The sequence below is a fragment of the Narcine bancroftii genome, chromosome 2 (genome assembly GCF_036971445.1).
Source record: "Narcine bancroftii isolate sNarBan1 chromosome 2, sNarBan1.hap1, whole genome shotgun sequence".
NCBI classification, from domain to species: Eukaryota; Metazoa; Chordata; class Chondrichthyes; order Torpediniformes; family Narcinidae; genus Narcine; species Narcine bancroftii.
Window position 1 is genome coordinate 302,306,251 of NC_091470.1, and position 22,318 is coordinate 302,328,568.

The 22,318-nt window shown below is 37.2% G+C and overlaps 1 protein-coding gene across 2 annotated transcripts in view; it reads left to right on the forward strand.

The window, feature by feature from the left end:
* The window catches only part of LOC138755486 (peroxidasin homolog), a 545,492-nt gene that overhangs the window by 350,458 nt on the left and 172,716 nt on the right, over positions 1-22,318 (forward strand). For both annotated transcript variants that reach the window (XM_069921525.1, XM_069921526.1), the window contains one exon: positions 21,912-22,081. In XM_069921525.1, coding sequence (XP_069777626.1) covers positions 21,912-22,081 — 170 coding nt within the window. The remainder of the gene's footprint in view (positions 1-21,911; positions 22,082-22,318) is intronic.

Genomic DNA, 22,318 nt, shown 5'->3' on the forward strand with positions numbered 1-22,318 from the left:
CAGTGCAGCTTAATTTGACCATTATAGTGGTAAGGAAGATGTGTGTGAGTCTTATTTTGGCAGTCACCTCTTTTATCCTGCACTGGGTCCAGATACTTCAAGACATGCAGCTACGTCAACTCTCACTTGCCAATGCTTCATGGAGGTAGAGTGCCATTAAAGCCAGGAGTACTTCCGTAAGGAAGATAACTTAAAGTGATGTCCTGGGAATTGGCTGCCGTTCAGGCTACACCTTTGTCTTTTAATGACAATTGACATGTCAGATTTAACAATCTCGCAATCTGCAAATTACTTCTCAGTTCTGGGAGTGGGAGCTTGATTATTGTCTATGAAATTTACATTTATTTCCAATTCAAAGTACTTGACAACCACCCTAGACCTTTATAAATTAAAATCATTGATTTTTTTTTAATTTAAAAAAATTAACTTTATTCATGATAAAATATTTGTACACAAAAGAAAACATGATGCTAAATCTTTTTACATTCTTAGCAACATTCAGTCGTGACATTCAGGTTCTGTACACGGTAGTGTTGGCAATACAATTTTTGTGTACTACCTATATTGCCACCTATGTGGCCCTCTGGAACAATGCCCCTTCTATGGTTTGAGGGGCTCCCACTGCTGCAATGAGAGATGTAGAGATTTGCAGATAATGCTCAACTGGGTAGCAGTGTGAGCTGTGAAGAAGACTCCAAGAGATTGTAGGGTGTCTTGGACTGATTAGGATAAAGGGCAAATGTTTGTGGAAGATGCGGTATAATGTTGATAAATGTGGAGTGTTCACTTTCATGGCAATAATAGAAAGGTAGATTATTCTCCAAATGGTCAGAAATTAAGAAATGGTTTGAGTGTCAAATGCATCAGACATTGAAGGTTGAATGCAGGTAAAGCAGACGGTTAAGAAAGAAAATGCCATGTTATTCTTTTTTTTTTCACACTATAAACCACATTGATCAAGATACATACATTTTTCTTTTCAAATATATACAGTGTCGTTTTCTCCCCCCCCCTCTTCCCATCCCACCCTCCTTACCTCCCCTCCCATTCATTTAAAGTACAGAATCTAAGATACATTAAACCCGTCAAACAATGTTGTCACTCAATAAAAATAAACAAGAAATTCCACTGAGTCAATTCTTTTCATTTCCTTCTCCTTCTGACATTTTAGGTGATAGATGTCCTCAGTAGGTTTTCTCTATTGTGTTTCATGTATGGGTCCCATATTTGTTCAAATATTGTAATATTATTTCTTAAATTATATGTTATTTTTTCTAATGGAATACATTTATTCACTTCTATATACCATTGTTGTATTCTCAAGTTATCTTCTAATTTCCAGGCTGACATAATACATTTTTTTGCTACAGCTAGGGCTATCCTAACAAATCTTTTTTGTGCACCATCCAAATCAAGTCCAAATTCTTTGTTTTTTATGTTACTTAGGAGGAAGATCTCTGGGTTTTTTGGTATATTGCTTTCTGTGATTTTATTTAATATCTGGTTTAGATCTTCCCAGAATTTTTTCACTTTCTCACATGTCCAGATTGCATGAATTGTTGCTCCCATTTCCTTTTTACAGTGAAAACATCTGTCAGATACTGTTGGGTCCCATTTATTTAACTTTTGAGGTGTAATGTATAGCCTGTGTATCCAGTTATATTGTATCATACGTAACCTCGTGTTTATTGTATTTTTCATAGTTCCAGTGCATAACTTCTCCCATGTTTCCTTCTTTATCTTTATGTTTAAATCTCGTTCCCATTTTTGTTTAGTTTTACCATTTTTTTCCTCATTCCTCATTCTCCTTTTCTTGCAGTTTAATATACATATTTGTTATAAATTTTTTGATTATCAAAATTACTTCCCTCTGGTAACCTCAGACTGCTTCCCAATTTGTCCTTCAAGTAGGATTTCAGTTGGTAGTATGCCAACACTGTATCATGAGTTATATTATATTTATCCTTCATTTGTTCAAAGGATAATAATTTATTTCCTGAAAAGCAATTTTCTATTCTTTTGATCCCTTTTTTCTCCTATTCTCTAGTTATCTATTGTAAAAGGGATTAGCTGATTTTGCATCAGTATTATTTTTGGTAATTGGTAATTTGTTTTATTCCTTTCTACATGAACCTTCTTCCAAATATTGAGCAGATGATGTAATACTGGAGAATTCCTACGTTGTACCAATTTTTCATCCCATTTATATAATGTATGTTCAGGTATCTTCTCCCCTATTTTATCTAGTTCTAATCTAGTCCAATCTGGCTTTTCCCTTGTTTGATAAAAATCTGATATGTATCTTAATTGTGCGGCTCTATAATAATTTTTAAAGTTTGGCAGTTGTAAGCCTCCTTGTTTATACCATTCTGTTAATTTATCTAGTGCTATCCTCAGTTTCCCCCCTTTCCATAAAAATTTCCTTATGATTTTCTTTAACTCCTTGAAGAATTTCTCCGTCAAGTGTATTGGCAATGCCTGAAATAGGTATTGTATCCTTGGGAAAATGTTCATTTTAATACAGTTTATCCCTCCTATTAGTGTTAGTGGTAAGTCTTTCCAATGCTCTAAGTCATCCTGTAATTTTTTCATTAGTGGATAATAATTTAGTTTATATAGATGGCCGAGGTTTTTATTTATTTGTATACCTAGGTATCGTATTGCTTGCATTTGCCATCTGAATGGTGATTCTTTCTTAAATTTTGAGAAATCCGCATTATTCATTGGCATTGCTTCACTTTTATTTGCGTTAATCTTGTATCCCGACACTTCTCCATATTCCTTCAATTTCTTATGTAATTCTTTTATTGATATTTCTGGTTCTGTTAAGTATACTATAACGTCATCTGCAAATAAACTGATTTTATATTCCTTGTCTTTTATTTTTATCCCTTTTATTTTATTTTCTGTTCTTATCAATTCTGTTAGTGGTTCTATAGCTAACATGAACAATAAGGGTGATAGTGGGCATCCCTGTCTTGTTGATCTGCTTAAGTTAAATTGCTTTGATATATATCCATTTACTGTCACTTTCGCCAATGGCCCCTTATATAATGCTTTAATCCGATTAATATATTTCTCTGGTAAACTGAATTTTTGTAATACTTTGAATAAATAATTCCATTCTACTCTGTCAAAGGCCTTCTCTGCAACTAAAGCAACTGCTAATGTTGGAGCTTTATTTCCTTCTACTGCATGAATTAAGTTAATAAATTTACAAATATTGTCTGTTGTTCGTCTTTTTTTAATAAATCCAGTTTGGTCTAGATTTACTATTTTTGGTACATAGTCGGCTAATCTGTTTGCTAATAGTTTAGCTATTATCTTATAATCTGTGTTAAGTAAAGATATTGGTCTATATGACGCTGGTGCAAGTTGATCTTTCCCTGTCTTTTGTATAACTGTAATTATTGCTGTTTTGCATGAATCTGGTAAGCTTTGTGTTTTATCAATCTGGTTGATTACTTCCAGGAGGGGAGGAATTAATAAATCTTTAAATGTTTCATAGAATTCTATTGGGAATCCATCCTCTCCTGGTGTTTTATTATTTGGTAGTTTTTTTTATTATCTCTTGTATTTCTACTATTTCAAATGGTTCTGTTAATTTATTTTGTTCCTTTATTTGTAATTTTGGTAGTTCAATTTTAGTTAAAAATTCGTCTATTTTGTCTTCTTTCCCTTCGTTTTCAGTTTGGTATAATTGTTCGAAGAATTCTCTGAAGTTTTCATTAATCTCCGTTGGATTATATGTGATTTGTTTGTCTTTTTTCCTTGATGCCAATACCATTCTCTTAGTTTGTTCTGTCTTAAGATGCCATGCTAGAATTTTGTGCGTTTTTTCTCTTAGTTCATAATATTTCTGTTTTGTCTTCATTATGTTCTTCTCCACTTTATATGTTTGTAGTGTTTCATATTTTATTTTTTTATCTGCCAAAATTCTCTTCTTTTAGTTGTGTCTTCCTTCATTGCTAATTCTTTTTCTATATTTACTATTTCCCTTTCCAACTGCTCTGTTTCCTGATTGTAGTCCTTCTTCATCTTGGTTACATAACTTATTATTTGCCCTCTGATGAACGCTTTCATTGCATCCCATAGTATAATCTTATCTTTCACTGATGCCATATTTATTTCAAAGTACATTTTAATTTGTCTTTCAATGAATTCTCTAAAATCCTGCCTTTTAAGTAGCATGGAGTTTAATCTCCATCTATACATTCTTGAGGGATGTCCTCTAACTCTATTGTCAATATCAGGGGTGAATGGTCCGATAATATTTTAGCTTTATATTCTGTTTTTCTTACTCTGTCTTGCATACGAGCTGATAACAGGAATAGGTCTATTCTTGAGTATGTTTTATGTCCACCCGAATAATATGAATATTCCTTTTCCTTTGGGTGTTGTTTCCTCCATTTATGCATTACTTGCATCGATTTAATTATAAATTTGGTTACTTTGTTCTTTCTGTTAATTTTTTTCCCAGTTTTATCCATGTTTGAATCCAAATTAAGGTTGAAATCCCCTCCTATTAGTATGTTCCCTTGCGTGTCTGCTATCTTCAAAAAAAATCTTGCATAAATTTTTGATCTTCTTCATTAGGTGAATATACATTGAGTAAATTCCAAAACTCCGAATATATCTGACATTTTATCATTACATATCTCCCTGCTGGATCTATTATTTCCTCTTCTATTTTAATTGGTACATTTTTACTGATTAATATAGCTACTCCTCTAGCTTTTGAATTATATGATGCTGCTGTTACATGTCCTACCCAATCTCTCTTTAATTTCTTGTGCTCCATTTCAGTTAAATGTGTTTCTTGCACGAATGCTATATCAATTTTTTTCTTTTTTCAGTAAATTTAACAGTTTCTTCCTTTTGATTTGGTTATGTATTCCGTTAATATTTAAAGTCATATAGTTCAACGTAGCCATTTCATACTTTGTTTATCTTTCCTTTCTGTTTCCTCATCATCACCTTTCCTTCTTATCCATTTCTGCTTTCTTGTTTTGAACACTTTATAAGACAACATTTCTAAAACATCAAACATTTTCCTTATTCTCCTATCTAAAATTTCTTTAACCCACTATCCCTTCCCCTTCCTGAGTTGCCCTTTATCCCTTGTCGGGCAATCACATCTCCCCTCTCCATTTGGATTTGCGAATTCACTCGCAAGCGTCAACTGATTTCGCAGTGACCGTAACTCCTCCCCATCCAGCCCCCCCAGAAAATATTTTAATTTTCATATATAAAAAAGGTCACTCTCTTAATTCCCTCCTTACTTCCTCTCTTCCCTTTCTTTCCCTTATTAATTCTTATCTATACTCTATATATTTTCCTTTAAATATGGATACACTCATGTACACACATATATACATACACACATACATATAGTTCGTGGTCATTTTTACTCTCGTTACATGTCTTCATCTCTCTGTCTGTTTTGTAGTTGTTCTGCAAATTTTCGTGCTTCCTCCGGATCCGAGAATAGTCTGTTTTGCTGCCCTGGAATAACTATTTTAAGTACCGCTGGGTACTTTAGAATAAATTTATATCCTTTTTTCCATAGGATCGCTTTTGCTGTATTAAACTCCTTTCTCTTCTTCAGGAGTTCAAAACTTATGTCTGGATAGAAAAAAAAATTTTTGACCTTTGTATTCCAGTGGCTTTTTGTCTTCTTTTATTTTCTTCATTGCTTTCTCCAATATATTTTCTCTTGGTGTATATCTTAGGAATTTTACTAAAATGGATCTTGGTTTTTGTTGTAGCTGTGGTTTTGGGGCTAATGTTCTATGTGCCCTTTCTATTTCCATTTCTTCCTGTAATTCTGGTCTTCCTAGGACCCTGGGGATCCAATCTTTTATAAATTCTCTCATATTCTTGCCTTCTTCATCTTCCTTAAGGCCCACTATCTTTATATTATTTCTTCTATTATAATTTTCCATTATATCTATCTTCTGAGCTAACAGCTCTTGTGTCTCTTTAACTTTTTTATTAGATTTTTCTAATTTATTTTTTAAGTCCTCTACTTCCATTTCTCGTTCTTCCACCTTGTCCACTCTTTTTCCTATATCTGACATGACCATCTCTAATCTATTCATTTTTTCTTCTGTACTTTTAATTCTTCTTTTTATTTCACTAAATTCTTGTGATTGCCATTCTTTTACTGATTCCATATATTCTTTAAAAAAAAATATCCATTGTCTTGCCTTTCCCTTCTTCTTCCATTTCTCTATGTTCTTCTTCTTCTTCCTCTGGGTTGGTCATCTGTTGTTTCCTTATTTTCTTTTTACTCTCTTCTTTCTTGTTCTCATTGTTTTCTATGTTCTCTTCCTGTTGTTGTGCTGTAGCTGTCATTCTCAGCTGTGGAGATCGACTCCTCAGCTGGTCCCCCCTCCCGTCAGTGTTTTTTTTGAAATGCGCATCACGCATGCGCGACTCCTCGCGCATGCGCGGTTGCACACTTTTACTTGGCTCCACGAGCCATTTTTGTAGTCCCGAGCTCGGGACTTCAACTGACCTTAGGGAGCGGGCTTCTCTCTCCGCGGCGGGCCTCCTCAGACAGGTAAGGCCTTCACCTTCTTCTTCCAATGTTCTTTCTTCTTCTCTTCTTCCCGTTGCTTCCGACTTTTCTTTCTTCGCTGCCATTTGCTTCCCACCTTTACTTTCACTTTATTTTAATTTTTATGTTTGTGCCTTTGTGTTTTGTGTGTTTTTTTTAAACTTTTCCGGAGAGGGCTGGAGTTCCCCGACCGGCCACTACTCCATCACGTGACTCCCACCCCATGTTATTCTTTATTGTGAGCAGTTTTGAATATAAAAGCAGGGAAGTCTTATGGCAGGCAATTAGTGAGTTAACTCAGCTGGACTCTGACACTTGCTCCCACCAAGTGTCAAAGCGCTGTTGAATTTAACAGGAATTTAACTCGCCCTGCCAGGTTGAGATGCTTCACACTGCACAATTACCAGGAACTGACCCACTGAAGTAGCCGATTAACCCACTACAGAATTGGCAGTGTGAAACGGGCTAACAAGGGGTCACAGTCCAAAGATAAAAGGTTGAGCATTTAGGACTGAAATTAGTAGAAACATTTTCTTAGAGAGTTGTGAACTTGTGGAACTCCTTTCCACAGAAAGTTGTTGAGCCCAGTTCATTAAAAATATTCAAAAAGGAGTTGGATGTGGCCCATTGGCTAAAGAGAACAAGGGGATGGCGAGATGCAGGAATAGGGTGGTGAAGATGTATAATCTGTCATCATAGTATTGATTGCTGGAGCTTGCTCAAAGGGTTGAATGGCCTGAAGCTGCTTCTGTTTTTGTTTGGTTTCTGCCAGGCTACCATGGATACCAAACTACAATGTGGCATTAGCCAGGTAACCTGCATTTCACAGTGCTAATGAATGAATGACTCTTGGCCCTTACATCTGGGATGCCTTTTATGACCTTCTTTGCACGTGGTATTGTGAGTCAGATCCATACTGTAATAGTATGGGATACTATCACCAATGTATATATTTGTATTATTTACATAGAGGAATAGTGATTGGCTGAGAGCCACGTCTACTGGCAGGTCATAAAGGGTTGCACCTAACCAGAACCAGGTCAATCTGGATTGGTCAACCTCAATGTACTACACTCCAGTCTTTTGTTAATAAAAGCTTTGTTTTGAGTCAACAAGTCTGAGTCATTCGACGCACTACACATACTTCTATGAGATAAAATAGCAGAAAGGCTCATCTTAAGGAAGGAGTCTTTCATAAGAAAGTGAAAAGTTACCACCAGTAGATAGGAATGTGAAGATAAGATTACAATCTGATCAGTCATGAGGGATGAGTGACCTAATCATATGTTAATTTGTAGTAATCTCTTATACATTATTTGTTGAATCATTTGATTCAACAAATATGTCTTATTTGTGTATCACAGAGATTTTAAAATAAGTGCAATTTTCACAAATTGTTGAGTGCATATGACTGTCAACATTCTGTCCGCAGACATGATAAAAAATGACAAATAATTTGTAACTCATTCCATCTGATCAGCTTTCTTCACCAGTAATTTTGGCTTTATCACTGAAGTGAATACCCACATCTGCTCCCAACTGTTTGACCAATTCAAAATACTTTCCAGATTTAAATAGAAAATCTGATTTAACTCTCAGTGGAAGAGTTTATACAAGGATCATTTTGCACAATTTTTACCCGTGACAAGAAATGATCTAATGATTTCATTTTAAAAACTTTGATAGAGAGGAAAGGAGTAAAACACAAAAGTCTGCAAACACCGTGATTGAAGTAAGAACACAGTGCTGAAGAAACTCAACAGGATAAACAGTGTACTTTATTAGCAAAGATAAAGATATATAACCAATGTTTCAGGCTTGAGGCCTTCATCAAGGTGTCATGATAGGTCCAAGCCAGCATGGTTTCATGAAGGAAAAATCCTGCCTGACCAACATATTGGAAGTTTTGAGGATATCTCAAGTAAGATGGACAAGGGAGAGGCTGTGGATGTTGTGTATTTGGATTTTCAACAAGTCTTTGATAAGGTGCTGCTTAATAAGATGAGAGCCCATGGAATTACAGGAAGGATAATAGATTGGGAGGAGCATTGGCTGATAGGCAGAAAGCAAAGGGTAGGAATAAAGGGATTCTGTTCAGGTTGGTTGCTGGTTACTAGTGGTGTCCTGCAGGGGTCAGTGTTGGGGCCACTTTTTTTTACAATGTGTATTGATGATATGGATGATGGATTAAATAGATTTGTGACTAAGGTGGAGGAGCAGGAAGTGTTGAAAAAAACTGAAAGGTTGCAGGAAGACTTGGACAGTTAAGAGAGTGGGCAAAGAAATGGCAATGTTGAAAAATGTACAGTTGTACATTTTGGAAGAAAAAATAAACAGGAAGATTATTATTTAGAGGGGGAGAAAATACAAAATTCAGAAGTGCAGAGGGACTTGGGGGTCCTCATGCAGGATACCTTAAAGGTTAACCACCAGGTTGGATCGGCAGTAAGGAAAGCAAATGCTATGTTGGCATCCATTTCAAGAGAATAGTGCATAAGAGTAAAAAGGTGTTGATGAGGCTCTATGGGGCACTGGTGAGACCCCATTTGGAGAACTGTGTGTAGTTTTGGGCCCCTTCAAAGGGATGTACTGATGTTGGAGAGTGTTCAAAGAAGATTTATGAGGATGATTCCTGGAGTGCAAGGGCTAACATATGAGGAGTGTTTATCGACTCTTGGACTGTATTCATTGGAGAATAGAAGAATGAGAGGGGATCTCAGAAGCATTTCAAATGCTGAAGGGATTGGACAGAGTTGATGTGAATAAGTTGTTTCCCTTGGTGGGGGAGTCCAGGACAAGAGGGCACAGACTTAGAATTAGAGGGTACCCACTTAAAACTGATGAGGAGAAATTTATTTAGCCAGAGGGTTGTGGATTTCTTGAATGTGTTGCCACATACAGCTGTGGAGGCCCAATCAATGGAGAAATTTAAGGAGGAGATCAATAGGTATCTAATTAGTCAGGTTATCAAGGGATATGGAAAAAAGGCTGGAAATTGGAACTAGATGGAAAAATGGCTTAGCTCAAAGTGGAGTGGTGGAGCAGACTCGATAAGCCAAATGGCCTATTTCTGTTCCTTTACCTTGTGATATCTTGTGTAAGTTTACAAAGAGTTGCATTAGAGTTGCCTGCACCTCTTACAGTAAAATAGGAGAAACAAAAAGGTCCTTTATGTACCCCATTTACACTGGTAACCTACTAAATATACAAGTAAGCTACCCATGTTTCAGTATTGGGTGAGCTGTTGAAACTGGACCTTGAATTTCTTGGTTCATGTGAATAGCATGGATTTAAAGGGGGAGGGTGTCAACCTCTGTCTTGGGTAAACTTATACCTCTCATTTTGTTCATTTTAGATTGGTCACAGTGTTTTAGCTACCGAAAGAAAATAGACACACACACCGAGAGCAGTTCAGTTTATACAAATGTTTATTACTAATTCAAAAGCTGATTTCACACTACAATATGCAAGCCCTTCCCAACTATACTTATCAACGCTTGGACTGGTCCCAACTGCCGAAGCGAGGCAACAACTGCACACTTGTAGTAGGTTGTCAGGGCGCTGGTAGCAGCTTCTCCACCTCCCCCGACCGGGACGTTGCTCGGACTCTGGCTGTTCTTCCTTCTTGACAAGGGGTGTTCCCACCCCTCGGAGAGTCTAAACTTCAGCAGCAGGACCACAGACTTTTATACCCCAAAAACAATTAATCATGCACCCACTCCCTCTAACATTTGTCAGTCAAAATCAAAGCTGAGCATACTATTCTACAATTTAGAAGATTAATTATTATGGAGCAGGATGCTATGATATCCTGGTCTATCTCGTAGATACAAGGACTCATTAAAACTTCTTGAGCAAGACAGGTTGTGACCAATACGTCAATTTCAGAGTGTCGTATTTGACAACTGCTTTCCCTGGGCCTCACGGTGGAATTCCATTTCAAAGTGTATCTTCAGATAAGTCCCCATGGCTGAGTTTAATTACATCTGCTAGTTCTGAAAGTAAGGTGACCTGCGTGTGGACCCAGTGTCGTCAGTTCCACATAAGCAAAAAGCATCTGAGTACATGGTTTTAATCCTCCATTACAACCTCCAATGGTTACGTCCTGAGTGATGTATTTTGTACTCACAGGGCAATGAAATAGTAGCAGGGTTAAAGCACATACCGGCTCGATGTATAAAAGATCATGAGGAGAAATGAGTACAATTTAATAAGACATACATATGCAATGTATAAAAAGCCATGGGAAAATTTACTGCAGTGGGCTTCAGACAGTTCAAACTGAGTACAAACCCACAGACTAAACAATGGAGTATAACAACTATTTACATTGCATTTATATTGTATTAGGTATTCTAAGTAATCTTATGATGATTTAAAGCACAGGTATGTGCTGACAGTTTCATCGACCACCCTGTGACAGCCCCACCAGCCGTATGCTGACAGCCCTGCTGCCTGTCCAGTGACATCTCCACCAGCCTCATACTAATCATCTCACTAACTGCTCTGTGACAATTCCACTGGCTGCCCTGTGAAATATAACTGCACTGATATTATAACTACCAAACTTTTGCATGCACGCAGGCACTAACGTTACTAATAATACCTGGTTGAGTGGATTAGCAGTTCACACTGCAGCCGAGTCATCTCGGCTGGGCTCTGATACAACCCCTTATCAAGCATCAAAGCCAGGTTGATTTTTAAACCCCCCCCCCAACCCAGTTGGGAGCGTTCACACTGCCATGACCTGCTGAATGCCCACTAAATTGCTATGTTATTTGGCAGTGTGAAAGGAATTTTTGAGTGTTCATGGATTTGCCTCCAATGTTCCCACAACCTCTGTAGCTGCACAGGCCCCTATTTGATCCACCAGCAACTGAAGCTCCAATTTTCAAATACTGTTGGTTCCTCTAACATGCCATTTTACACCTGCCGGCATTCGGACGGGGGGGTTGAACCCTTCAGAGCAGCCTTGTGTCTTTGCTCTCTGCTCTTGTGAGTCTACACCAGCGGCAGCACTGCCTTTTTTTTTCATTTCAGGTGATGGAGGTATTTAGACAGGTACTTGGATGAAAAAAGTGAAGAAGGATTGGACTTTATGTAGCAAATGGGTGTAGCTTGAATGGACATTGTGGTCAGCATGGACAAGAAGGGTCTAAAGGGCCAGTTTCTCTCAGTCCAGAGCTGAAGTTCACAAGTCATGAACTTGGAGATTAGATGTAAAGGACATTGGGCCCTCGAGTTCTGTGTTGGGATGGCTGGCATATGTTGCTTGGTCCCATTCAGTTATATGTGGTTGGCGAATTTGGATGACAAGGTTACAGCAGTTGTGTTTTTGTTTTTATCTTAATGCTTTTAGTTAACTTCTCGCATGAAAAAGTGTTTTAAATATCTTTATTATTTAATTTCTTAAATACTTTTAATGTTTTATTTATTATTAGTATCCTTTTGAACCAGTTTAAAATGTTTTCTTTCATCAGTGACATTTTTAAATATTATTTTCCAATATTTTTATTAACTGAAATTTCACATCAAAAAATGGAGTACATAAGGATGTTCAAAGTCAAAAAGATACATTACACTTAACTTCTATCATTCCATCTAAGATACCCTACATTTTCAATCAAACAAATTACATTGTATTGATATTTTTTTTATTATAAAAAGATGATCTAAACCCACTACCAAGAAAGAAGCTGTTTGGCCATAAAAAGGCAGAACTCTTTTCAAAATAATAAATAACCTCATTAGTCAACCTTCATATCAAATCAAAAATTATGAAAGTCATTCAAAAGGATCTCCATAGTGTTTGAAATTTTGAATTAAAATCAGAATTGAGCATCTAATCTTCTCTAAATTTAAACTTGACATGATGTCATGTAACTACTGGAGCATGAATAGACGGGTTAACATCCCTCCACCTGAGCAACACCGCCCACCTGGCCATAAGAGAAATAAAAGCTAATACATGCAGATCAGATGCTGTTAAAGTTAGGTCAGTCTCTCTAACAATACCAAATAAGGCAGTTAAGTGATTAGGTTTAAAATTAACTTAAAAAAAATAAAATATTCAAAGCTAATAGCACATAGATCAGTACAGTTCAGGAACCATCCTTCACCTCACAATGTCTGTGCTGATCATGATGCCAAATTAAACTAAATATTTTCTGTTTGCATATGATCCATATCCCTCCAATTCCTGAAAATTCATGTGTCAGTATAAAAATGTCCGCCATTATCCCCGACAATCTGTTCCAGACACCTACCACTCTCTGTATTTAAAAAAAACACAAATTTTCCCCACATGTCTCATTTAAACTCTCCCCACCCTCCCCCCACCCCCCCCCACCCCGCCCATCCTTGACCTTAAATGTATGCTTGCTGATGTTTGACATTTTTTTACCCAGGAAACCTGATTTTGGCTGCCTAACTTATCAGTGCCCCTCCTAATTTTATAAACCATCAGGTCTCCCCACATCCTTGGATATTCTAGAGAAAACAACCCAAGTTTGTGTAAGCTCTCCTAATAGCTCTTGCCTGCTAATCCTGGTAAATCTTTTCTGTTTCCTTTCCAAAAGCCTCCACATCCTTCCTGTAATAGGCTGACTAGAATTACACACAATACTTCAAGTATCTTTATAAATATCTCTGACTTTCCATGTATTGCAGCTGTAAAATAGTATTTCTCTTTCTGAATTTTAATTTGTTTTTCTCAATCTTTAATAATAAACAACTGTAGAATACTGATTTATCTTAACAAGTAACTTTCCATAATAATTCTCTCTATAAAGTTCTAATTAAAGATCTATTTACGGTGACCTATCCTTTAACATGAAGCAGTCGACAGAAACTATCGCCACCTAACTCAGCCTCCTCGGAACTTCAATCGACGACTCGCACATGGGAACTTGTATTTAAATCTATATTTAACTTACATTTGAATCTTTAAAAGTAAATTAAAATAAAAATCAACTCACTGGAACAAAACAAGAAACATTTGGATACTTTTAAATTACTCAAATAAAACACGCATGTGAAATTCACATTATATTTAACCTTCTCCCAACTGTTGTTTTCTCCCACTAAAATGAATGAGCCTGCTGTACTTAAACCATCTAATTTGGCACAAACTGGAGGCAAGTTTTCCAGTCTGGAAAATCCGCAGATGTTTGTGAGGAATCCACAGTGCCGTGTCCTCATTGCGGAATCCACAGTGCCGTGTCCTCATTGCGGAATTCACAGTGCCGTGTCCTCATTGCGGAATCCACAGTGCCGTGTCCTCATTGCGGAATCCACAGTGCCGTGTCCTCATTGCGGAATCCACAGTGCCGTGTCCTCATTGCGGAATCCACAGTGCCGTGTCCTCATTGCGGAATTCAGCTGAGAGGAAGTTTGACAAGTGCATCTTCACTCACAAGGACCATATTTCCAAACATTTATTCAGATAGAGCAGTAGTTCTCAACCTTTTTTCTTTCCACTCACATACCACTTTAAGTGCCATAGGTGCTCTGTGATTAGGAAGGGATTGCTTGAGGTGGTATGTGGTTGGAAAGAAAAAGCTTGAAAACCACTGTTTTAATTGTACCCAATTGACTCATTATGTGCACGATTTCATAACTGCAAAGGAAATGGGTTAATGACAATTTTTCTCAAGCAAAGTATTTCTGTAACAACTGGCTCTGGGGCAGTGATTCTCAACTTCCCTTCCCACTCACATACCACCTTAAGCAATCGCTTCCTAATCACAGAGCACTTCTGGCATAGGGATTACTTAAAGTGGAAAGAAAAGGGTTGAGAACCAATGAGATAGAGTATGTCTATCATTTTGTGTTTTAATGTCAGATTTCCAGGATCTGTAGATTTTTTTATTGTCAAACTCAAATGCATAATTAAAAGTAATTAGGTTGTTAGTATTGCCACTTAACATGAGGAAAATAGATACACGAATGGCAAGCACAGTAGCAGAGTGGACAGCACACAGAAATGCTGGCTCTTAGCTCCAGTAACACAAGCTCACTTCTGACTGCTGATGTTGACTTTGAGGAGTTTACATTCTCCTCTCTGTCACACTGTGGGGTTCCTCTTGGTACACCATTTCCAGGCAACGTAGAAGAGGACAGCAGAGGAACAGGTCCTTCATCCTGCCATAAATGTGCTGACCATGATACAAATCTAAATTAAACTTCTGCCTGCATTTTGTCTGGATCTCTCTGTTCCCTGTCTGTTTATATGTTTCCAATCCTCCCTGTAGTCTGGCAAACAAAACACACTTCACTAAATAAGGCCTGGCCCAAGCTTTATGCGTCTGCAACATATATCCACCCACATCCACCCACATATTGCTCAGTTATTAGGCAAGTGGGGGCGGGTGCAGACATAGGAACATAAAACAAAATCCAATTAGTATAGGGTTGGTACAAATGGGTCAGCACAGACTCAATCAGATAAACTGCCTGTTTCTGTGCAGTTACACAAGTACAGAAAATAAAGTGAGTAGCAAAGTAACTAAGTCCTTAATAGATCTCGCATCCACTGAAAATATCTATGTGAAGCAGCCAACATCATAATGGACTCCCATCAGCCTGTTCACAACATCTTCTTACTGCTACCTTCGGGAAGAAGGTAGATGAAGTCCAGCACCTCCAGCTCCGAGAATATATTTCTTTCCCCCAATTGCATTCAGGCTCTTAAAACTCCCTGTATCACCGTAATCATAAAGTAATCCAGTCCATAAAAAGACTGTCCGTACTATTGGAACACCATTTTTATCTTGCAGTAACTCACTGCAAATATTTATTATCTATCAGTCTTATTTGTGATTTATTTCTAATCTGTGGTAATTTAATATATTATTGTAGATTTTTTTTGTTTGGCTGCAGAAAGTGCTTATGCGCGTGGGACAATAAACACCTTTGTATTACATTGTGATAATTCTGTGGCTCAGAAATGCATGATTCTAAAATAAGACATTTAACCAATGTTTACACATTGAAGGCAATATCTTGTTTTGTTCTCTGCCACATACTCAAACGTATTGATTTCTTTGGCATTTGCATTAGTTATCCCTAAAATTGTAGCAGAGAATCAGGGATATTCCTGCTGAGTAAGTAAATGCGGTTATCTGATCCAACTGGCATCAAAACCATCTGCATTTATGAAAGTTGATTCACTATTTAGAATTTGGAATTAAATGTCAGATAATAACATTGAGTTCTAAGCCCCCACTGCGTAAATGGATCATGGATATCCTCACCTCCAGACCACAATCAGCGAGGATCGGTAAGAACATCTCCTCCATAATCTCTATCAGTTCCAGAGCACCACAGGGCTGTGTTCTTAGTCCTCTGCTCTTCTCACTTTACACCTACAACTGTGTGGTCCAATATGAAAATAACACCATCTACACATTTGTCGAAGATACCACAGTAGTGGGTTGTGTAAAGAAAGGAGATGAGTCAGCATGTAGGAGGGACATTGAAAACTTGGGTGCACCAACAACAACTTGCACTCAATGTCACCAAAACTAAGGAACGGATTGTTGACTTCAGGAAGGGAAAGCAACATACCAAAAAATCCAGAGATCTTTCTTCTAAGTAATATAAGTAAAGAACTTGGACTCGATTTGGATGGAGCATAAAAAAAAGATTTATTATGATAGCCTTAGCTGTAGCAAAAAAATGTATTATGTCAACCTGGAAATCTGAAGATAGCCTGAGAATAAATGTATTCCATTGGAAAAAAAAAACATATAATTTAAGAAATAACATCACAGTATTCGAACAAATTTGGGAACTGTACATGGAAAATAACAGAGAAGTCCTACCGCGGACCTCCACCACCTAAAATGATAGAATGAGAAGAAGACGAAATGAACTGATCCAGTGTGTAAAAGTAGATGACACAATTTTCTTGTTTATTTTCATTGGGAGATGACATTGTTTAATGGGTTTAATGTATCAAACATGTTGAACGTTGAGTGGGTGGGGAGGGCGGTGGGAAGGAGGGAGGGAAGGGAGGGGGGAAAATGGGGAGAAAATGACACTGTATATTCAAGAGAGAAATGTTTATGTGTATTTTGGTCAATATGGTTCATAGTGTGAAAAATAAAAAAAAATTTAAAAATGGAAGGGAAAGCCAGAGGGCTACAATCCAGTGATCAATGGGGGAATCAGAGGTGGAGAGGGTGAGCAAATTTAAGTTATTTGGAGTCATTATTTCGGAGGATCTTTCCTGGACCCAACACAATAATGGCATTGTGAAGAAAGCACATCACCACCTCTTCTTTCTCTGAGATTTGGTATGACACCTGATACCCTAGCAGATTTCTACAGAGATCTTGTGGTAAGTGTGCTGACCAGCTGCATCATGGCCTGGTATGGGGACACCGATACCCCTGAGCGTAAAGCCTTCAAAAAGGTAGTGGACACAGCCCAGGACATCACAGGCAAAACCCTCCCCTCTATTGACAACATCTACAGAGAATGTTACCATCGGAGAGTGGCAGCAATCATCAAAGATCCATACCACCCAGCCCGCTCTCTATTCTCGCTGCTGCCATCAGGAAAGATTCACACCACCAGGATCAGGATCAGCTGCTACCCCTCCACCATCAAACTTCTCAACAACAAACTTAATCAGGGTCTCATTTAACGACTCTTAATTTAATTTTATTCTCTCTCTGTATCACACAGTTTACTTACATTTGTTATCTGTTTACATTTCTTTATTTGTTTAGATGTATATGCTCAATATTGTATTTTGTATACTATTACTGGCCAATCAATATATGTTTCATCTTGTTTTTGATTCAATATTTTAATTGATTGGACCAACCAGTTTGAGTCTCTTTGGAATTGAGGTCAGCTGAGAAGTTTTCTGTTTTATTATCCTTTTTAGGAGTTACATTTACTCTTTTATTTAGTTAAAGTTAACAGTATTATATACATTGGTGTGGTAAAACATTCCTTGTGTATCTAGTATAAATTCAGGTAATTTTTTGATTTAAAAGGTTTTTCCTTATTAAATCTTATATCATCTAATTGTGCATTTCCTCCTTCTTGATCGACTGATATGATAATGGTATTCAGTGTTTTCAAGATTTGTTTATTGACAGTTGACTCATGTCTTTTGAACAGTTATCAGCAAAATTTACATTTTTTTGGATAGTTGCAGATCAGAAACTTTTTACAGATTCAATTACCAAATTTTCCCAAGGCTTGTGAATCTAACATGCTGGATGTAATTTTTAATTTATAACCTCCCAGAAAGATTTAATCACCTTTCTATATGATATGCTTTCAAAATTGCATCAGGTTTCCCTCGATAAGATTAAAAGAGCATGGGAACATTATTTGCAGTTTTCACTCTCAGACGAAAAATTGGGATTTGTTTCTTAAATTAGTTAACACTTCTTCACTATGTGCTGGACCTTGTCATACATTGGATTTACATGTCCAAAGACAAATTATTCCCTGATCTAAATCCCTGATGTGACAGATGTAATGATGGGGATGCAACCTTGATACATATGTTCTGGTTTTGTCAAGCTCTTGAACTTTATTGGAGGGAGATTTTTTTGTGTTTTGTCAATATTATTAATAATATTATTAATAATAATACATTAATATGTATTAATCTTGAACCTAATCCTTTAACAGCTTTGTCTGGAGTCTTAGATGATATTAACAAGCTATTCCTTCATATGATCATCAAGTCATACTATTTACAACTCTTATGGCACAAAGAGCTATTCTATTTAGATGGAAATAACCTGTTGCATCCTCTCATTCTCAATGGTTATATCATTTCATGTCTTGTAGAAAAGATAAGGTGTTCCCCGTGTTGAATACTGACACTAATTTTAATAAAATTTAGAGTCCTTTTATTGACTATTTTCATGCTCATTAAATCTGTTTGTCTTGATAATTGAATGGATTTATTTATTTACATGGTTTTTCCTTCAGTTAGTCATGTTTTATAGATTCAGCAGAGCTATGCTACCTTTAATTTTATATTAGAACATCCCAGGTTTTTTCGGGAAGGGGTTAGAATTCTTTTCATTTTTTGTCATTCTGACAACATTGTATGGGGAAGGCATATATCACTAAAGTTATTTTTTGCAAATGTACTTACATTCTTTGTATAGAGAACACACGGTTACCAACTATAATGTGTGCATGCATTATAAAACTCAATAAAAAAAGATTGAAAGAGAGAGAGAGAGAGAGAGAGAGAGAGAGAGAGAGATTTATGGTCTGATTTGATGTAATGAAGATGATTAAACTGATGCCATAGGGTAGAATCATCCTAATGTTTTCTCAGAGACACTTGATATGTTAATCTCCTACCTCAGGTGATAGGCAATTAACATTGATGAGGTGCAGTGCCCTAGGCTGAATGCCCTGTTTCTCAGAATAACATGGAATTCAGGCCAAAGAGATATTCCCAAGACTACCAAGATTAAAATTTTGAATTTTCCCATTTTGTATGCACCGAATTCCCACATTTGTCTGTAAATTGTGCGCATTGTTTCATTGCCGCTATTACATTTCACGTTCGCTATAAATTGTGCGCCTTGTTTATTGCCAGTTTGACTTTCCCACACTTGCTGTAAATGTTCGCAATGTTTCAGCATGTAAAAAAAATCTAGTATAGCGCATACATGCATATAACATGAGGTGGGTTACCCAGTTTGTAAAAAAAAAATGCATATAACGTGAACTAACAATAAGTTCCTTGCTGGCAGAAAAAAAAATCTCAGGGTTGCATGAGATGTCATGCTTTTACTCTAACAATAAATCAGAAAACTGAATCTAAGAACATCATGAATGGGAAATGCATCCCTTTATCACACTGACTCATGATGGCAAAAAAATGGTGAAATTGCAGCGCAGAATGAAGTGGTTACAGTGGAGCACCCAAGCATTTTAGCTCTGCTGCTCTTTGTCTGTCGTCAGAGAATCATACTGGTCAGAAACAGGCCTTTAGCCTATAGAGTGTGTGCTGAACATCAAGCACCCATTTGTACCAATCCTACACTGATCTCATCTTGTGTTTCTTTATATTCCCATGAATTCTGTAGTAATTTGAATATTTATCCAAATTGTTTATCAATGTAGGACAATATTGCAATGTAACTAAGGAGAATTCCATGTGGTATTTCAATAGTTACAACTGATTTAAAGAAAAGAAAAAATTATAAAATGCACAAAAAATTACATTCAGCTCTCACCCTCAATATCACTTAGAATTTTAAAATAATTTTCCTCCTATCTTCAGTTTATTCCAGTGTTTCTCTTTGCAGTTTTTGCAAAACAAATCTATGTTTGAATGGTGCAGATGTGTCTTTAGGATTAGGGTAGAATGGAGAGCTTCAAGAGCTGTTGGAAAAGAAATAGTTTTGAATCTAAGGTGCTCAACCTCAGAGTTATGTAACATTTGACTGAAGATAGTAGTGCAAAGAGACTAGGGTCATGGAGAGCCTTCATGATGTTGACTGTGTTCTTGAGACTATGCCCACATAGAAGTTCAATAGAGTTTTTGATAACATTGCCAAATTTCCTCAACCTTATTAGAAAGTAGAGGCCATCTTCATCATTTGAGTGGGGGGTGGGGGGAAAGTATGTTGGGACGGATTGAGGATTAGTTAACTGAGAGTTGGTATAAATGGTGTTTTTCTGATTGGCAGACAGTGGTAAGTGGGGTTCCACAGGGGTCGAAGGTGGACCCGCAGCTATTCACCATTTTCATTGACGATTTGGAAGATGAGACAGAGTGTAGTGTTGCCAAATTTGCAGATTATACTAAATTGAGTGGACAAGCAAATTGTACAGAGGATGTAGGGAGACTGCAGAAGGATATAGTTAAGTTGGGTGAGTGGGCAAAGGTATGGCAGTTTTCTTATCACTTTGGTAGGAAAAATAGAAGAGTAGATTGTTATTTAAATGGTGAAACACTGCAGCATGCTGTAGTGGAGAAGGACTTGGGAGTGCTTGTGCATGAATCACAAACAGTTGGGTTTCAGGTACCACAGGTTATTAGGAAGGCAAATAGAATGTCGGCCTTCATTGCTAGAGGAATTGAATTCAAGAGCAGGGAGGTAATGGTGCAATTGTACAAGGTATTTGTGGCCGCACCTGGAGTACTGTGTGCAGCTCTGGGGTCCAGAGGAAGTTCAACAGGTTGAACCCGGAGATGAGGGGGTTGACCTATGGGGAGAAACTAAATTGTCTGGGATTATACTCCCTTGAATTCAGAAGAGTGAAAGGACATCTTATAAAAACATATGACATTATGAAGGGGTAGATAAGATGGAGGCAGTGAAATTTGTTTTCATTTGTAGGTGAGATCAGAACTAGGGGTCACAGCCTCAAGATTCAGGGGAGTACATTTAAGATGGAATGAGGAAAAACTTTTTTCCCAGAGAGTAGAGAATCTATGAAATCCTCTACCCAGGGAATCCGTTGAGGCGACTTCATTAAACATATCTAAGGTTCAGTTAGATAGATTTTTACATAGAAAAAGGAATTAAAGGATATGGGGAAAAGGGAAGTAGGTGGAGTTGAGTCAATAATCAGATCAGTGATGATCTCATTGAATGGCAGAGCAGGCTGATGGGCCAGATGGCCAACTCCTGCTCCTATTTCTTATGTTCTTATGATAGCCTCAATGTACTTGCACCAGGAGAAATCCTTTGATACGTGGACTCCCAGGAACTTGAAGGTACTACCCTTTCTACTGCCATCCCGCCACTGAAGACAAGTGCGTTGACTCTCAGCCTCCCCTTCCTAAAGGCCATAATAACTTCCTTGGTCTTAATGACATTATGAGAGTGATCAATGTTTTGGCACCACCCAACCAGATTCTTGATCTCCATCCTATCCTCTGACTCTTCATTATCCATTACTTGGCCAACAATATCAGCCAGTTTCTAGATTTCATCTGAGTTGAACTTGTCTATGCAATCATAGTCCAAGTTTGCAGCCTTTGGTGCCCCTGTGTTGATGGTCAACAGGCAATGTAATGTTGCTGTTCTGCACTGATTGGGATCTGGCAATGAGGAAGTCAAAGATCCAGTTACAAATGGATGAACAAATTCTGAGGTCCGCAAGTTTGGTTGAAAGTCTTGTTGGTATGATGGAACTGCATTTTGATCACAGTTTCCTTGCTTGCCTTTCCATACCATCTTCACTAAGATTATACTGGGAATCTGTCAAAAAAGCCTACCTATTTTGAGTCCAATATATTTATATTTATACACACAACAGAATTCTAAGCAGACTAGATATTAAATATTCCTTCACTTATTCTGTGAGTGTATTGATTATTTACATCTCCATTTTACTGCAGCAATGAATTACACATGAAGAACGATATTCGTCTGAACTTACTGGATGATGGTACTTTAATGATCCAGAACACCCAGGAATCTGATCAAGGGACATATCAGTGCATGGCCAAAAATGTAGTAGGAGAAGCTACAACCCAAGGCGTTTCACTCCGATACTTTGGTGCTCCAAGTAAGAAATAAAACTCAAGAATATGTACTTTCTTTGTTATTTTGTAATTGTTCAATATTTTTCATTTTCTCACTTCAACTATGCTGGAAGAAGTTTTCTTTCACACTTTGGAGGTCACTGTTTTATTTTATAGTTTGGTTTTAAGATTAAACAAGATTTTAATTTTAAAGTTAAGTGTCTTTTCAATTACATTGAAATGAAAGCTCTCGCTGAAAGCATTGAAGATGTATATTAAAA